This window comes from Seriola aureovittata, chromosome 16, assembly GCF_021018895.1.
Source record: "Seriola aureovittata isolate HTS-2021-v1 ecotype China chromosome 16, ASM2101889v1, whole genome shotgun sequence".
Classification (NCBI taxonomy): Eukaryota; Metazoa; Chordata; class Actinopteri; order Carangiformes; family Carangidae; genus Seriola; species Seriola aureovittata.
The window spans coordinates 19,891,913-19,910,199 of NC_079379.1; the positions used below are offsets into that span (position 1 = coordinate 19,891,913).

The following is an 18,287-nucleotide window of genomic DNA, read 5'->3' on the forward strand; positions in this document are numbered from 1 at the left end:
GCATGCGTGCAGCAGGATTAGGGCGATGTCACTTCCAAAACAATCATGACATCCCTTAATTTTCAGTAAAAGTTTTCAACAAATATAAACGCTCTTCCTCACTTTACCAAGGAGTCATTCATTCTGTACAAAACAAATTACAGCCTCTATAATATATTTTAGATGTTTGAACAAATTGTTTGACATTTTGAGAAATAGAATTATTTGTTTTCTTACCAATAGTTGGATGAGAAGATTGATACCACTTATGCTAAGCTAACCACAGGCTAGCTGTTTCCCCTGCCTCCAGTCTTTATTCTAAGCTAACTGTCTCCTAGTTGTTGCTTAATATTTAGCATGCTCTTATGATGGTGGTATCGATCTTCTCATCTAACTCTCAGTAAGTGTATTTCCCAAAATATCTAACTATTCCTTCAACAGTTTATTTTTTTGTGACAGGATGTGTGTGTTTAAAAAGGTATTGTGGTTTGAAAACACACCCACGTCAGATAGTGTTGTATATTTCAGGTGTGGACATCTGATTTATTTAGTCACTGGCACGGAATTGGATTTGATTTTATGCAGCCTGCGTGATCTCCTGTGACGCTATCGAGGAGATAATGTTTCAGGAGCCATCCCTGGTGTACACCTGCAGCTGACCCTTTTTCCAGTACTAAGTCCCCTGTGGCACCGAATGCATAGAAATGAACTATAGTGGTTGGTTACCTGCCAGAGAGGCTGGCACGGCAGAATAGATAAATATAGCCAGCACAGCCAAAATCAGCTTGTGTTTGGCAGGTGGTGATTTCCCACCCTGGTCGCAACCCGTGGAAGTCAGACGTGTTTTAAATGTATATAAAGGCTCTGTGTGTTTCTCTGTTCCAAATGGAAACCTGGCCTCTCTGTCCCACCAGCAGCATGCCCTGCAGTAACCCAGCCTCCTAATCCTGTTAGGCCCAAGTGGCTTAGGCCACGCCAGGCCCTAAACCTCAATACCCCTCTTTCTGACTGCCTGCCTACCCGCTGCACACACCATATGGTCTTCATCACATGTGTGTGTGTGTGTGTATCTGTGTTACTGCCCTTTTACATATGCAGTAATCTGTCTGAATTTGTCTGTGCTTCTGCGCATGTGTGTTGGGCTGTGTATGTTTCCTCACTCTGCTCAGATATCAGCTGAGTGTTAAAAACTTTCCTGCAAAGTCTGTATTGCCTTTAAATGGGGTATGAAAGTAGGTACTGATGCGCCTTAAAAGTCACCAAAGGTACTGTGGAACTGTCCATGCCAGTTTTTTTTTGTGTTTGCATGATCTGCAAAAGTTTTAAGGTCTAAAAGGTCAAATCTGATGTTCTGTCAGCCTGGATCTTCTTCTCTGAATTTTGCCAAGTTCCTGACTATTGTCATAATAGGACATTTTAATCACTACCTCAGTTGTAGATATTTGAGAAATGCAGAGTCTTAACGAGAACAATAGCAATCAGGTCAAGAAGCCTGAGCCTCCTACAGCTCTTCAGTTTAACAGAGATCATCTCAATCTCTTGTCTGTGTGTAAACATAGAAAGTCCTCCCCTGAAAATCCCTGTAGCTATAGTAGTCCCTGACTGACAGCAGTCGTGTTCTGTTTGCAGAATCTGCAAGAGTCTCTAGGGTCTTAAAGGGGAATTCTGGCATTTATCAACCAGGATCTTAGCGGTCAAAAACAGCTCTGCATTTTTAATGATGGCGTTGATGGTGACATGTTGCTGCTGGTACCAGTGACACAATTAATATGGCCCAGGAAGTCCGCTTGCAGTAGTAGATCAATGTGTTTGAAGGCATTTCATTGTAGATGCCATAACACTGCACAGCGGATTAAGATATCAAGAGGAAGGATTTTAATTCTCTGTTTTCACAGAGACAGTCACTTTCTCTTTCATTGTGCAAATCTGTGGAAATACTACACTAATGTTGCAAAGTTATCTACTAGAAATATGCACTTGCACATATTTGATTTGCCAATGCAATGTAATGTCGGATGATGCTTGCAACAAGGTTTATTCAGTGGACAATGGACTGAATTTGGGCAATATGTACTCAGGCAAGGACGAAGTTGATCGGGCAATGTATTGCAAGCTCTAAAGAGCTTTCCAAAAAGCTTCAGTTTCACTAGAATCAATCTCAACAACATGTCAAATTGTGAGTAAATGAGAATGGAAATTCCTTTGACTACTGTGGTGAATGAAGTAGCAGAGAGTACAACTTTTAGAGATGATTTAAATTTTCTGGAAAGTTGTTTCTTGTCCCGGTGGACACCATTTTTTCCAGAGTCTGCATTTCCCAAAACTCTACAACACAGACAAAAAATGTAAAATGTTACCATGATCGGTTTTCATATCGGATGTAAATATGGGAAGATCACCCAGGTTGACAAATGCAGGAATTTCCCTTTGAGTGTTCTCGAACAAAGCTCACCAGTATCATGCTCCCGTATCTATAGATGTTTTTTTCAGTGTCAGAGATTCAACATATATTTGCCTAAAGGATGGGCTTGCCCTTGTATTCACATCTACTCCTGAACCCCATTCGTCCCACCTTTCTGTCCTGCGTCGTCTCCGTTCACCTTCCTCTCTTGCTGTGACTGCTGACCTCTTTTATGTTTCATCTGAGCCAACACACACACTCACACAGATGCCAGCAGGCCTCAGCTGAGCAGGCTAATCTCTTGAAGCATTACAGAGCTGCCGGGAATTTGCCCCGACCACACAAACTCGGGCAGCGGGGTCACAAAGGGCTAGGCAGACCAAACCAAGCATACACAGACTAGTAGGTCAAAGACGGCGGGTGGAAGGAGTACTGGAAAATTGCATTCACATAAAAGTACTGTTACTGAAAATAAATGTAATTACATGTGTAAAAATGTACTCGGATCAAAGCACAAAGTAAGTTAATTAAAATGTACTGATTGATATTTCACTGCATATACGCTGTTCCCAGATGAGAGCCAATAAATTCCAGTCAGGCACTTTGCAGCCTGTGCATACAACAGACAATTACAACAGTCCTGCAAAAAAATCCTCCTTTATGATCATGTGCAGTTTGTATTAAAATGGTTTTAGGGAGTTGTTGATTCAGTTGTTGTTTAGTGTGTGGTGATGATGAGCTGCCCACCTTCATCGGTTTAAATGGGGTGGACAGAATAATAGAAAACCTGGACACCACAGTGGGTGCCCATAGACTTTCTGTAGCAATATTAAGCTCCATGACTCAAGCAGCTGCCAACTCTTATAGAATGAAACATCGGAAAAGATGGAGATGTATAAACAACATAAACTCCACAGTGGCTGCAGGCGACAAACACTGAAAAAACGCCATGTTGCTAGGCAACACAATAGTTGGTGATGCTCTCCGCTGTACAGCGAGTTACAGCAGTCAGTCATTTGTTGCACACACCTGTCTGAATATCACTCTGAGTCTTCTGCATCGCAAAGTCCTCCACAATCTGCTCCAAACCACTCTTCTCTGCTCATTTGCTCTCAGTGCAAAACCTGACCAGTCCGCTCAGCCTCTCGGGTATCGCTGCACTGCACCACGTTTTCAAACACTGAGCTGAATGAGCTAAAGTCAGAACAGTTATCATCAAAAACAGCAGAAAGATGGTCCACACGTTGCTGACGGTAGAGGTGAATGCAGATGTCACAGCTGAAGGATCCACATCATGGCGGGTGTGTGATATGGAACACCTGTCGTCATTGCCGGGTTGTGCATTAATTCATTCCATTAATTAAGGTAGATTCAACCTTTTTGTATCTTTGCCGAGGTAATGTTAATCTTAACCGTGGCCTCATGGTGACTCCATCCTTAATTTTCTTGTACAGTACTATGCATATTGCATCGTTAGACCCAGCACAGGTGCGAACGCACCCACTGACCCTCACTCGGTGAATGTAAACATTCAGAACATGTGAGCTGAGAGCGGCTCCTCTCTGTACACGGAGCTCTGCCCTCCAGCAGCCACAGGCCAGGACGCTTCTCTGCTGCAGCTGCTGATTCGGCTCTTTCTATTTGTTGCTGTCTTATAGCTTTAACCATAACCTCCTCATATATGTTTTAACTTTGAAACTGTTTTGACTTTTAAATGTAGTAAAGTAAAATACTTCAATGTAAAAGATAGTTGAGAGTGAAATTACTGAGTTTTAAAAGTAGTCCTACAAGTATATATAATAAAAACAATTTTGTTGCAGTAGAATTTTAGCTTGTTACTTCCGCCACTGGTCACAGATAAAGATGAATGGAAACAACAGAGAGCTTCAGTCAGACAAACGCAGGGAAGTAGGACAAAGAAGCTAGAAAATGACCTGGATGTTGACTGCGCTTGTAAATATACAGAATGAGGTAAAATTACATGCCTCAAAGGCACAAGTTTGACCCAGTTTTCCAGCTCATAGTTGAAGCATTTAGCAGCGACTGACAGTGAGGGAGCAGGTGGGCGTTCGGTGTCTTAAATACTTTTCAGTAGGTTACGTGGTTGTTGATGGACTCAACTCTGGTTGCTGTGGGGATTGAATCACCAGGTCAGCCAGCTCAAATTAAATCAAGATTAATTTGTCTTGCCTTTAAGTGCGCCTGTATATGGGTGTACGCTTATAGGATGTGCGCCTGTGTGGTTATAAGGGAATGTTTAATTAGTGGATTTAATTACTCGTAAAGAAAATGTTAATATGAGGTTATATTCATTTTAATAAGTGCCACTTTTTATGCTGAGAATGCCCGTGCCCTCAGAGCTTTTAAGTCCCCAAAGACATGCACACGAGCAAACGCGCTCTACCTGTAACCGGAATACGCAGGTGTAGTTTGACTGGGGCCTCGTGAGTGTTAAGTAACAGGGGTGTAGGTATCTTTTAGTCCCAAGAGTGAGTGAGTGAAGGATGGAGGGAGGGAGACAGAGGGAGAGAGTGAGAGCGACACATGGGTGGCTGGAGAGTGAACGAAATCTGATCCAGCCGGGGCAACAGGTGTGGGGCGAGTTTACACCCTTGTCTTCTAGCAAGTGCAAAGCTTTCATGTACACACATAGACACACAGATGCCACCCCCCCGTCAGGGTTGTCGTTGCCGCAGAGACCTCCCCGTCACCTCCAGTAGCCCAGGAGGGGAAAGACACGAGAGGGCTGGAGGGAGGACACAGGGGATAAAAACAATAGGTACGTTTCCATCCATGTAATGAGTGGAAATGCCAGAAACTGGAGAAAAAATAAATAAATAAATCTAATTATTGTAAATAACGGGGTGAGGTGGAAAAGTTGGTGCATTGTCAGAGAGAAGCCAGGCCTCCACTGCAGCAGAAACTGCCCATAAATAAAGAATAACAATTGCAGACGAGCTGTAGGGATACGCAGCCACAACATCCTCCAGGCAGGGCAGTGCCCACATGTCTCCGTAAAAACACCACATAAAAATACATTCACTTAAAAAACACAACTTCTATCTCAAGTGAAAAGCAGCCATGAGGTATCAGGGCTCCGGCGCTCTATTAATCATGTGACCTTGTTGACACTACGGGCGATATTTTGGATTTTTGAGCTTACTATTGATATTAATATTTGAGAGATAAAAATGATTCATTTTTTTCAAAACAACGATATGTACTGAGGGGAACGTTTCGCAGTGTAATATAAAAAGGTGTCAGCGATCCCTGGTGGACAAACTGTGTAATGGTTACGATGTTGACACCGGTGGCATTTCTGTTTGGCGGTTTCTTGTTAGTTATCGGCCAACACGTACAACTGATACCGATATATCTGCTGATACTAAGTTAGCATCAGCTCTGGGGGAAACGCATGAAACTGTAAACAATGTCAAAATATGGCAAATAAGCTTTTTGTCTGGAGGGAAAAGCTGACGCATCTAAAAAGAGAAAAATGTTATAAAAGGTCGATAGAGACAGATTTTATAGATATACCTTGGTGAACACCGTTTCATTCTTCCACTTCAGCAGACGAGGCAAACATAAGGAGCCACATTGTTTGAAACCAGATTGAGATCCATTTATTAAAATTTTAGAACATTTTAGGTGGAAAGCAGGAACGACTTGCAGGGATGTTTTAGAGTTACTAGTGCTTGAGTAATTATATAACCTTGTTGTGTTTTTTTTTTTGAATATATCTGAATGAAAATAATGGATGAAATGCAGAGATTTGCAGAGAGACTTGCACAAAGTCTTTCAGCAGCAATAGAGGCGGGAAAGCAGAGGAGACACTGGGAAACGCCAAAACTTACACAATATTATAATGGAATAAAAAAGAAGAAGCTAACAAGAAGGGAGACGAGTCACAACACAGATAAATGTTAGGGAGATACGGGGCCAAAAAACATTGTTTTAAATTCTGCACTGCCAAATTTTCTCCTTAACTGTTTTGTGGCCGTATCTTCAGAAATCTGCTTGACCCCTGGTATTTAACCTGCGCTAGAGATGCCCAACATGAACGACAGTTAACGAAAGAGGTAAAAAAAAAGTGTAATGAGGAACTATAGGAAAGAGGAAGGAGGTTGTAGAGTGAGTAGAGGCAGCTGTCGTGTTCCAGTGTGGACCACGGCCAGAGGAGCACAGCTGGGCCGAGGAGTTTTTATAGCAAAACGCACACAAGCACACATCCTCGCTCAGCAAACATGAGACAGCAAATGACTCGTGGCCCGTTTTTGTTGCAACAGGTGGACTACTGTTTCAACATACACACACGCACACACGCACGCACACACACACACACACTTACTTAACACTGGCAAGCAGCTGCCCGGCGACAGGAGATGCTCTTTCTTGTTGGCAAAGCAAGAGACAACATTCACAGTTTGGGTGGTGTGTGTGTGTGTGTGTGTGTGTGTGTGTGTGTGTGTGTGTGTGTGTGTGTGTGCCCGTGTGTGTGCGCGTGAGTGTGTGTGTGGATGTGTGGGTGTGTGTGCTCTTTGTCCCCTCAGCATTTCTTATCAACCCTCATTCACTGCAGAGTGGATTAGCGGAGTCAAATTTCACCAGATCCCAAACAAAAAAACGGTGGAGTGAGGGGCGGTTGGGGGTAGTTTGGTGGAAGGGGGGGGTTTCCATCCAGCATCTGGCAACCCAACATACAGTGTCCCCCTTTTATTTACCACCACTCCACTCTGCCCAGTGGGTGGTGGCTGATTCCAAAGGGAATTGTGCGGGGGTGAAGGGCGGTGTTGAGCGAGATAAAGAGAACAAAGTAAGGAGAGAGATAGCGGCAACAGGAGGGCACAGGAGAGCACCTACTCCAACTCTGCATCTGGTATGGGTATGCCAGGTGACGCTCGCCACCACCACCTGCCTGCCTATTGTGCCACAAATACAAAAGACTTCCCCCTCACACACACACACACACACACACACACACACACACACACGGTAACCACAGCAGTGAAACCTGAGGCTTTGATTAACAGTCACTACTGTTTAAAAAAAAAAAGAAAAAGAAAACGCACCCGGACGAACTGACCTGCTGTATGAGTGTATAAACACACATGCAGGGTAGAGGTTTGGGATTAGCAGCGCACACAGAGAAAAACACACACTGGGAGTTCAAGTTGCGAATAAGGATCTCTGTGTTTATTCTGCTTTCACACCCTCTGACTGTTATTCAGTGACGCACAGCTGACCTCCACAGGTAATAAATGAAATACATCACGTGTTTAAAAAAACGCGGCTGATTGAAAAATTAAAAAACCAGACGAGGAGTTTGAAACGTGGCTGACGCCAAAAAAGCAGGTCAGAAAATTTTACAAGTTTACAAAGTTTACAGCTCGTGGGCGTGGCTCTGTGAAGACTCCCATTGTTCCCACACACTCGGTCCTCTGACAGAGGCAATACTGTCAGCTGTGTAGATGACCAGTCATACAGTTACCACTTTGTGTTCCTCAGTAATAATGGAGTCCCAGTAGAGTCAGTAACTCCAGTCTATAGGGTGTCTGCTGCCCTCAACTCCACAGTTCAGTCTGTGTGTTTAAAGGATTAAGTCATAATTGAGTTGCCTAACTGTGCCTTGCAGGTTAATGGGATTCATTTACCTGAGTGTATTTGCTTAATACATACAGTAGATATTATATGCAAAAACCTGCACCTGAGCAGAGCAGGTGCCAGTCGTGTGCTGGTGGTGCGGCTCTGAGGATGGCAGTGTTGGTTTGTTGATATTGTACACACCCATGGTTCCTGTTCGGTACATCCTAATGACGTTTGGTGATTGCCTGTCTTCTCCTCTAGCGCCACCATGAGGTCGACTACACTGGTTTTGAGTGACATGTCTGAACAGCTATTGGATGGATTCCAGTAAAATTTAATACAATCACGTCCCACGTACGCTAGCACACCAAATTAGGTCGTTAAAGCTGCTAAACATCAGCATGTTGAGGGGAAACTCCGCCGTGTTTACACATGGATAGTCTGTTTATGGGTCTTGAGGAGTATTGCTGCACATAGTTGTCGGCTCCAGGGAGTTTTGCGGCTCCAGAGGGAGCTGTGTGAAATCTAACAAACTGCCTCAAGTCACTTGTCCGAGAGACGAGACTTGTTCGCTCATTCAACAACTTCTCTAAGTTTCTGCATGAAGAGATTTTCCTTCTGCTGCACCATATAAAGATGAACATGTCCGTGTAGCGTATAACATGCAAAATGGGTTTTAAAAACTTTTATGCTAATACATGAGGGGCCCAAACTGAGGCGAAACCTCGCTCAGCTACTAGGCGGTAGTTTATTTTCTAGACACTATTTGGTGTAATTTCCCTTTTATTTTTCACTCTTCTTTATCATTTCTATATTTTCGACTCACATTTTTTTGTATCTGAATATAATGCTTAATTTATAACAGCACCATAAATGTAATATTTATGGTAGAAATCCGACATTGTTTGGATACGGTTGCAGCTGTTAGAAGTCGCTTTCTCTATAAGTTCCACACGCCTTTCGTTTCCTGTGCGTCCGTGTGTCTTCAGTCAGTGCAGGGCAGTGGCTCTTGATGCAGACAGGCGCTCAGATAGACGGACAGATACGCAGACAGACTTGCTGTTTAGTGCTGAGGCCTGGCCCGGAGACTGCTGACTGATGCAAAATAGAAACACGGGGGTGGAACAGTTAGATACGGGGAGAGAGGGGGGAGAATGGGAGAGTGAGTGAAAGCCGAAGCGAGACTGATGGCGAAAGAGAGGGACAGAGAGAGAGAGAGAGAGAGATGGTGAACAAGAGAGAAGGGCGAGAGGAAGGAGGGAGAGACATTATCGAGCCAGTGTGAGTCAGCAGGTTGACAGAGCTTCAGGGTGCAGCTCCAGCACATCACAGCTACTGTAAATTTCCCAGTTTGTACTAGATTCATCCTGAAGTCGACCTCAGCTACAGTCACGCACTTTGAGGCGCAGTTCGTTTCTTCTGAGATATAAAATAATCATAAACATAATTTGCAAGCCAGTGTATGTACTCCACCATGTTAAACACTGATGTCAGCATCAGGCTCTTATCGGTACATTGGTTGTCTATGAGCAATATTGTCACACAACAAAACTTCACAGTGGCGGTAAGATAGTGGTCGAAATGTTGTCAGAGGCTTTTCCACACGTCAATAAAAATAAATGTGGAAACACTGAATCAAAATATCAGCCTTGAAAAGACCTCATTACAATTATTGGCAGCCTGTGTTGGCCTCGTAAAAAATGCATAATGTGTGCTAACTGCGTGTGTTTGACCTGCGTGTGCGTGTGTGTGTGCGTGTGCATGTGCGTGCGTGTGTGTGTAGGACCTGGAGACAACGTGCCAGCGGTGTACGGCCTGGATGCGACGGACGTGTCGAGGTGGGAGGAGACGGTGCTGAACCCTGCACTGCAGATACTGGACAGTCTCAGTAAGGTGGGGCCTCAGTACGACAAACTCGCCGCTTCTTCTCCCTTTTGTTCCTTTCCCCCTTCACTGCCACTCCCTCCTTAATTGCTTATTTCCATTTTGTTGTTTTCCTTCCCATCGCTTTTCTCCATCCCATCACTTTACTCGCCTTGTTCACCGTTACTTGGTTCCTTCCAACGTCCTAATTGGTTCCCTTCCTTGGTTGCTTGATTTCTTCCTGACTTTTTTCATGTCCTTTTCATCCCGTTTTCTACTGTCGACTTTTTCTGTAATTCCTCTCCATTTTACTTTTCCTCCCTTCTCTCATTTTCCTGTTTTTCCCTTTGTTCTTCCTCTCTGCTTTCCACGCTGTCCTTCCTTCATTTCTTTGTCTCTCTTTTGCTGTTCTACCTTATCCTACCCTGTTTACTTCTCCTTTCTTCATTCCTTCCTTCTTCCTTAACCTTTTTTTCTTGTTCATTTTCTTCCTTAATTTCATAATTAATTTTCATGTACCTGTTCTTCCTTTTCACCCAATTTAACTATACTAGTCTCCCATCTTAATTTTCTTATTTTTTTCATTTCCTGCTTCCTTGTTTTCTTTCTTAGCGGCTTCCTGCTCCATTGGTGTCATTGAATTGGTCAAAAACTGCGTCCAAAGTTGCTCCATATTTACTATATAGTGCATTATATTTGTCTGTGCAAATTTTACGCAAAATTCTCATAAAGGAACAAAAAAGTAGTGGCCATGGCATGTGCACTGCAATAAAAATCACTGTGGTGTGACAGCACACTTGCCAGTGGTGACACAAAATGATGATAAGTAGGTGTCCAAAATCACTTTAACTGTATGTAAGTGTTTATTATGAAGCGAGTAGTGAATGAGTGATTTCCAACACAGCCGAGTATTTTATTAACACCCTACTAAGTTTAAACTCTTTGGCTCAACCAATCAGGGTGAGGAGCCAAAGATTCCACCGATCAGAGTTCAGGAGGCGGGGCAGAAAAACAAACGCAACCTCCACACGTGCGATCTGTGCGACAAAGTGATCATCGGTGACCTTGAGTGGACAGGTGAGGCTGCTGACCACATAACAAAGAAGTGATTAAATGAGGTTGGAATTCATTTAAATACTTGAACTCTAAAAAAAAAAATAAAATAAAATATGGTTAGAATGAAATGTGTTTTGATTGAGCCAGTATGAAAACTGGCAAAAACATCAGTGGATAACATCGTCCAAAGCATGTCCATGACTCATTTTGGTTCATATGTAGTATCACAGAGCTCAAACTGTGTAAAAAATTATATCCAGGATTCGAACACTGTCTTCTGTTTTTCTTCTCTTCACCTGCAGCTCACCTGAAGTCCAAGAAGCATCACTATCATGTGAAGAAGAAGAGGAAGTCTGATCCGACCGGTGACGAGTGCACCGCCGCAGCTCCTGCCTCTGCAGGGGAGACTCTCTCCAAGGACGCCACTTGTGCTCCTGTTGCCCCGGGCTGCAGTGAAACCTCTCAGGACTCTTCCCAAGACACCAGGACAACACACAAGGAAGTACCGGTGACATTTTAGCGACTGTGCTGACTCTGGCCTACATACATTTATTCAGGTTTCCACCACTGTTCTGCACTAACACAGGACTCTGGACGGTCCTTATAGAATCACGAATGTGTCCACGTGTTTTGTTTTGTTTTTTTACTGGGAGGGCCACGCTGGGAGAGTGTGTACTCGGGCTGTCGTCTTCCCATTGAGCTCCATTAATTCTTCCAAACCATAATATTTCAAAAGGATAAAAGCTCTTCCAGCCCTGAAAATTCATAACACGGATCCTTGCTGAATGTGGATAGCAATGAACATATTTGAGACTTTTTCTTTTTGTGTTTTTGTTTTTTGTTCGTGGTCAGAGTTGATGGTCAGGACGATTCAGCGTTTTGGACACAGAAAGATTAAGGATTATTTTTTTGTCTCCTCCTGAAAACCTTGGTTAAATTGTAAGAGGAAATATTATTTTTCTATTTTTGCTGAATGTGCCTTAACTTAACTAAGCGGTGACCTCTCATATGGTCCGCACCAAATGAAAATCTTCCATTTCTAAAATATTAGCATTTCAGGATTAAAGCGTCTCTGCCTCGTGTTAAGCTTAACCATCATGCACTTTTAAACTCATCCAGCTGAATTTGAAAATATTGAATAAACCAGAGGATTTCAAATTTTCTCAACCAATGAAGGATTATGTGTTTTGTGTCACTTGAATGGAAAAAAAACTAAATCCATGAAATTGGATTAGAGAGGTTTTCACATGACACCAGCGCTAGTTTTACCTGTATCTCGGTGAAATCTCAGCGGGATACTTACACAGTACATACATTGTGCTTTGTTTTCCTGCTGCCGCCTTGTTTTACTGTCATTGAACACGTTTTTCTACCCCTTTTGTTTGATAATGACTAGACACATGATTTGTGTTGTTGCCTTGCAGCGGAGCGCATTTCTGCTCTGACAGTGGTATAAACCCCCGGCTCAGAGAGAGCGTGACTTCCCAGCAGTGATTGCAGGTCTTTGTTTATGTAACAGCGTGTTGTACCCCCCTTTCAAACCCAAGGTGTGCCTGCCTACTGTAAAACCACTTACACAATACCTGGCGTCTCTCCAAAAGCCTCTTTTGGCGCTCCCTTTCCCTCTCCTCACCTGCCACTTTTTCTTCTCACCCCTCCCCTCCCTTTCCAACAAATCAGAGCAGAATTGTTTGGTGTTACCGGCCGACAATCCATCATCTCTCTCTTTTAAATTTCCAGTCCGAGTCTTAGACTTATTCTTTCAGTGCAAGTTTAGTTCACAGGCTCCTGGTGTTTGACCTCATCCACATGACTAAAAATATTTCCAGCCATATAATAACTGGAAATGTGCGTGTGTGTGTGCGTGTGTGTGTCCCACATTCCCTCATTCCAAACTGGGTCAGGCCTCAAGCTTACTGGGGACTTACCATACAGTATGGGAGTCACACTGATAGTTAAGATCACTGGTGCCTAGCTTTTATAACCCCTCTGTGTTTGTTTGTATTTCTTTCCTTCTGTTGAACATTTCATTTTCTTTTCCCTACAGTGATTGTTCCCTGCTCTATCATCTCTGTAATAAAAAAAATAAAAAAAAATTAGAGTGATATTTAAATAAGAAAAAAAATGTATCATCAGCCATATTTTCTTAGGCAACTCGATGTGTGGCATGTTCTCATCTGAGGTGCCCCAGTGAGTCTTGCCTGGCACCTCCAGGCACTGCTGAATCACTCCACATTTAAAGCAGAAAGCTTGCGCAATACAATGACATAAGGCTTCAGCCCCTTGAACCGCACATACACACACACACTCGCAAGAAGTGGAGAAGTAGGGCAGCGGCCACGGTCACAAGGCTAATTAGTGATTTACGCACTGCGATGCATTGGATCTTCTACGGACTCGCACACACACATGCACTGAGTGAACTCATTAGCTGCAGACAGTGAGCACAAAGAATCAACACACCAAACCAGCTTTGAAATGGGAAACCCGGAACTATGGTCTCTCTCACACACACACACACACACACACACACACACAAATAAGTCCTTTTAGAGTGGAGTTTTCTGCTTTCTTGGGTATTTGATTTGATGACGCCTCCTTAGAGCTCTCATGTGTGTGTATGTGTGTGTGTGTGTGTGTACACATGTATGTATGTATGTATGTATGTATGTATGTGTAGCTGCATCAGTCAACAAGCCGTACAATAATTCACCCAGTTTCACCGCTCCATTCATGTCTCTCTCTCTCTCTCTCTGTCAGCCTGGTCCAGCTCTGTGGCGGCTCAGTAGCTGTATATGTTCACAGAGCACACACTGTCCTATACGTGAGGCCCAAGGTGGGGCAGGCTGACTTATGTAACACATGCTGCAGCCTATAGACGCTTGTTGTCAGTGTCCGGCCTGTTTGCCGTGGCGTTTTGGCCTCTGCTACTGGCTTTACTCCACGTTCTGCAGCCAATGTGCTTCTTATTGATACTTTTAATGATTTATATTATTAGAAATTAAATATCTTTGGGCTCCTGGTGAGACAAAACAAACTATTAGATATTTTAGATATCACAGTTACTATTGGATGAATTATTCTGATATTTGATACAGACAGTGATGTTCGCCCTCAGAATGAATAACTTTGGTGATTATGGGATCTTTCCTCTAGCGCCATCATCAGGTAAAAGTTTCAGTTAGTCCAGTAATTTGGTTTATGATTGAATACCTGCAAATCTAATAAAATTCCCATGAACCTCAGGTGTATTTTGAGCTTAGCACATTTTAGCAAATGTTAGCATGCTAATACGCGGATTTTGGTGCACATCATAAACATTATACCCGCTACATATCATATCATGTTAGCATTGTCATTGTGAGCATGTTGGCATACTGATGTTAGCATTTAGCTCAAAGCACCACTGTGTCTTAACTACATCATAGCTGTTTGATTGTTACATCAATTGAAGGAATTATTTGACATTATGAGAACCATGTTTACTTGTTTTCTTGCCAAGAGTTTGTAGACTGATCCCACTTTCATGTCTGTAAAGTAAATATAAAGCTAGAGCAGGTAGCTGGTTATCTTATTTTAGGGTTATTAATATAACAAAGAGCGAGCCTGTTTTATAAATTACCGCATTATATCTCATTTGTTGACTACAAAAAATGTTCCCAGTTTGTGTGCTACTGATGCTAAAAAGAGTCTGTGTTGTTGAATTTACAATGCCTCTCCGCCCCACAGCTCTGCTGTAGTAGTGTGTCATCCAGTGACTGTGCGTCTAGGTAATTTGAAGTCCACTTAATCCTAATCTCTAATCCCATTTGACTAAACATTCTCTGCCATCTGGCCCTGGCGAGACAAAAAACACACTCACACGCACCTACACACACAGGGAGACAGACATGCAAACAGCTAATCAGCTAGAGCGGCAGCTGTAGTCGAAAAAGCTGTCGACTTGACTACAAAGAAGAAGCTTCATTTATGGAAACTATCTGTTTTGTGGAGCATGTTAATAGATAATACAGAGGGACAAACATTTGGCTGTGGCAAAATATTATACACCACTAATCTCAGAGCAGAAGTATGTGAAAGGTGAAGGTCTCAGTTAAGAATGTTTTTGTTTGTCATTGTAGGCAAGAAAGTGGCAAAAGGTCAACTATCAGTCTGCCAGCTGCTGTGTGTTGTGCTGTGAGTTTGTTTGAGCTTTATCCTGAGTACAGAATATACCAAGCGCCCTTATTTGTGCCCCTTGACATTATTCTCTCATTTTTAGTCTTTGAAACATTGAGGTGTGTGTGTGTGTGTGTGTGTGTGTGTGTGTGTGTGTGTGTGTGTGTGTGTGTGTGTGTGTGTGTGTGTGCTTCCTCTGTTCAGGGTCAGTGTTTTGCTGTCTATCAGGAAGAGGACAGACAATTCAAAACTTGCATGTTGCGTAACTAAGTGAGAAACACAACACTGTCAGGTGTGACTCAATCTGATAAAAGTGCATTGTTTGTGTTTGTGTGTGTGTGTGTGTGTGTGTGTGCACATGTGAGACGTGCCTTTTGCATGTTTCATATTAGCGATATAATAAGAAAACACACACCACAAACGCTCTGCGCTCTAGTGCTTACGCACGGTGTTTGTGGTTCCCTTAACACAAGCGTAATAGCTGTGTGTTTGTACCTGTATGCATTATGGATTACATACACACATACACAAACACACACACACACACACACACACATGCAGCCAGAGCATCACAATGAGGGATGAGTGTATTGCAGCCTAATCCAGCCCAGAGATGATGTTTTATAACGTTTCAATACGATGTGATGTATGCATCCAGAGCCAAGTGCAGACCATCATTTATTGATGTGTGTGAGTGTGTGTGTGGGTGTTTGTGTGGGTCTATAGGGACAAATGAGGTTCAATGAGTTCATGCAGCTCTCTCTCTCTCTCTCTTTTTGTCGCGCTGTCTGGCTCCGGTGGTGGCCGCCGTAAACGAAAGAGTGACAGAAGGACGAGGAGAGGAAGAGATGTGATTAGATGTGAAAAGCCTTTAAGGAAAGTGGCATAGGTGCAGTCTATGCATGGCTTCCTATAGTCTCTCTCTCCCTCTCTCCCTCTCTCCCTCTCTCTCTGCTGCATATTTCCTGCCTGGTTATGTAATGCGGGGGCCGCTCCGTACTTTTTTCTTCTTCTTCTACCCTCCCCAATCCAGACCATGACATGCCTTCCTGTTTTTCCAGCAACCCAGTGAACTCTTTTCCCAGGGCAACGCTTAGGAGGGCACACATATGCACACACACACACACACACACAGGCAGGCACCCACGCACACACACACATGCACACACACACAGCAGCACATTCTCTATTGTCACGTATTGTAAGTAATGTGCTTATTTTAGACAAAGCTGCTTACCCTTGATGTATTGTGTCTAGTGGGCTACATAAATGTCATTGTCTCACTCCTCATACTCTTTGGGTTTGTGTGCGTGTGTGTGTGTGTGTGTGTGTGTGTGTGTGTGTGTGTGTCTGTCTCAGCTGCCTTCATATCATAATAAAGCTTCTCCTCCGTCCTCCTGTCCATCTCTTTTTTTCATTTATCTGACTGTTCACTTGTTCTCACCTTTGCTCTCAGGCAGGAAATGGGTGTGCCAGCTCATAAAGGAGCAACAAAGCAACGTAACTGTGTGTGTGTTTATATGTGTGTGTGTGTGTGTGTGTGTGTGTGTGTGTGTGTGTGTGTGTGTGTGTGTGTGTGTGTGTGTGTGTGTGTGTGTGTGTTTTCATATTTATTGCATATGTGTGCACAGGGAGCAATGTACTCTCTGCAGTGTACTGTATGTGAGACAAAGAGTGTGTGTGTGTGTGTGTGTGTGTGTGTGTGTGTGTGTGTGTATGTGTGTGTTTGTGGGTGTGTGTGTCACCATTGTCAGTGGCTTGAGCGCTGGTGCCGGCTTTTTCCCGCCAGTGCGGCTTTTTGTGGGAGGGGTTTTGGCCGCTTTCAGCAGCAACAAAGAGCCACAGCTTCCCGCCCAATATGCAAATAGACTTGAAGTGGGCGGGGCAGGGATCCTCCCCAACTGCAGCTTTTAACTCTGTCGCTGCCAGGGTGGAAGTCAGCGAAGTGCAGGCAGTGCTGTGTGTGTTTCTTCTTGTGTAAAGTAACGACAGTTCAAGGCTAGATCTTGGGTTTAAGGTTTAAAGTTTGAATTAGGTTCAGGTTTGGTTAAAATGAATTAAGTTACACCCAAGATATGACACAATTTAACATTACACCATATAACCCTAAGCAAAATACTCTGTGCATATATACACTATGTACTAATGTTCACAGAATTATGGCAGATATTATACCATCCATCGCTGTATTAACTTTCAGGGGAGTCCAAATAATAAAGCATAAATAGAATAATAAATAACAATAAAAATAAAATACTAAAATATTGATCATTCTGATATACTTATATACTAGATACATAACTAACTATAATCGGCCATTTTTAATTTAACAGTAGATCAAATGACGTGTGTGTGTGAAAGGGGTCACATGCACTGATGAATCCAAAGTGCCTTCAGCTCTACACAGTGTTCTAGTGTCTTTCAGCTCATTGTTTTGGTTTCTCTGGCCCACAGCTTGACTGTTTGGTTCCCCCCTCCCCTCTCTCATCGGCAGCGTTTGGGAACCGTCGTCCACTTTTCCAGTCGTGGCTGACGACATGCAACAACAGTAGAGCTTCAACTCCGGGAAAAACCACTGCCACTTTCAAATGATTGTTTTTCATATTTTATTTTCTTCTTCAAGATGTTTCTGAAGCTGTCTCACCACGGTCGACATATGTCTTGATTTTCTCCAGCTGTAAACAACATCTCCATTTCCGTTGTGCATGTGTAGTGTCCAGCCACAGCACGCTCAAAAATGACTGATATTTAAAAAAAAAAAAACTTTTTCTCTGTAAAAGGGTAGCACGCTACACAGCTCCTGTTTTATTAAGACTGCAGTAGTGGCCTTCTTACTTTTTAAGTATTAACAATGAGACCAGATGCTATTTGATTTGTTTCTGTAGATGCTGAAGGCTGTGTACGCAAAAACATCCAAACTGTGGATACTTGGGTTTCATTGTGTTACTGATACTTTCTACAGGTATTGTAAAACAGAGGTGTGTGTGTGTGTGTAACAGCACATGACTTACTCATGTTTTAAATGTGTTGCGCAACCCAGCGTAACATTAGATGGCATGTAGACCAATAACAGCTGTTACATCCTCTTCGGCCCATTTCTAACAAAGGGCTCTTTTATATGAAGAAGTTGTGTGCTTCAACATGCTAAGCAGCAGGCAAGATGGGGGGGGGGGACTCAACATGGTCTCACTGACCCCATATACGCTGCCAGATACTCATTCTCACTGCATTCTCCATTTGCACGTTA

At 43.1% G+C, this 18,287-nt stretch overlaps 1 protein-coding gene across 2 annotated transcripts in view; it reads left to right on the forward strand.

The window, feature by feature from the left end:
- Positions 1-16,434, forward strand: part of trit1 (tRNA isopentenyltransferase 1) — a 46,910-nt gene extending 30,476 nt beyond the window's left edge. For both annotated transcript variants that reach the window (XM_056399920.1, XM_056399922.1), the window contains exons 9-11: positions 9,747-9,856; positions 10,786-10,903; positions 11,185-16,434. In XM_056399920.1, the coding sequence (XP_056255895.1) occupies positions 9,747-9,856; positions 10,786-10,903; positions 11,185-11,402 (446 nt within the window). In that variant the 3' untranslated portion in view covers positions 11,403-16,434. The remainder of the gene's footprint in view (positions 1-9,746; positions 9,857-10,785; positions 10,904-11,184) is intronic.
- Positions 16,435-18,287: the final 1,853 nt, after the last annotated feature.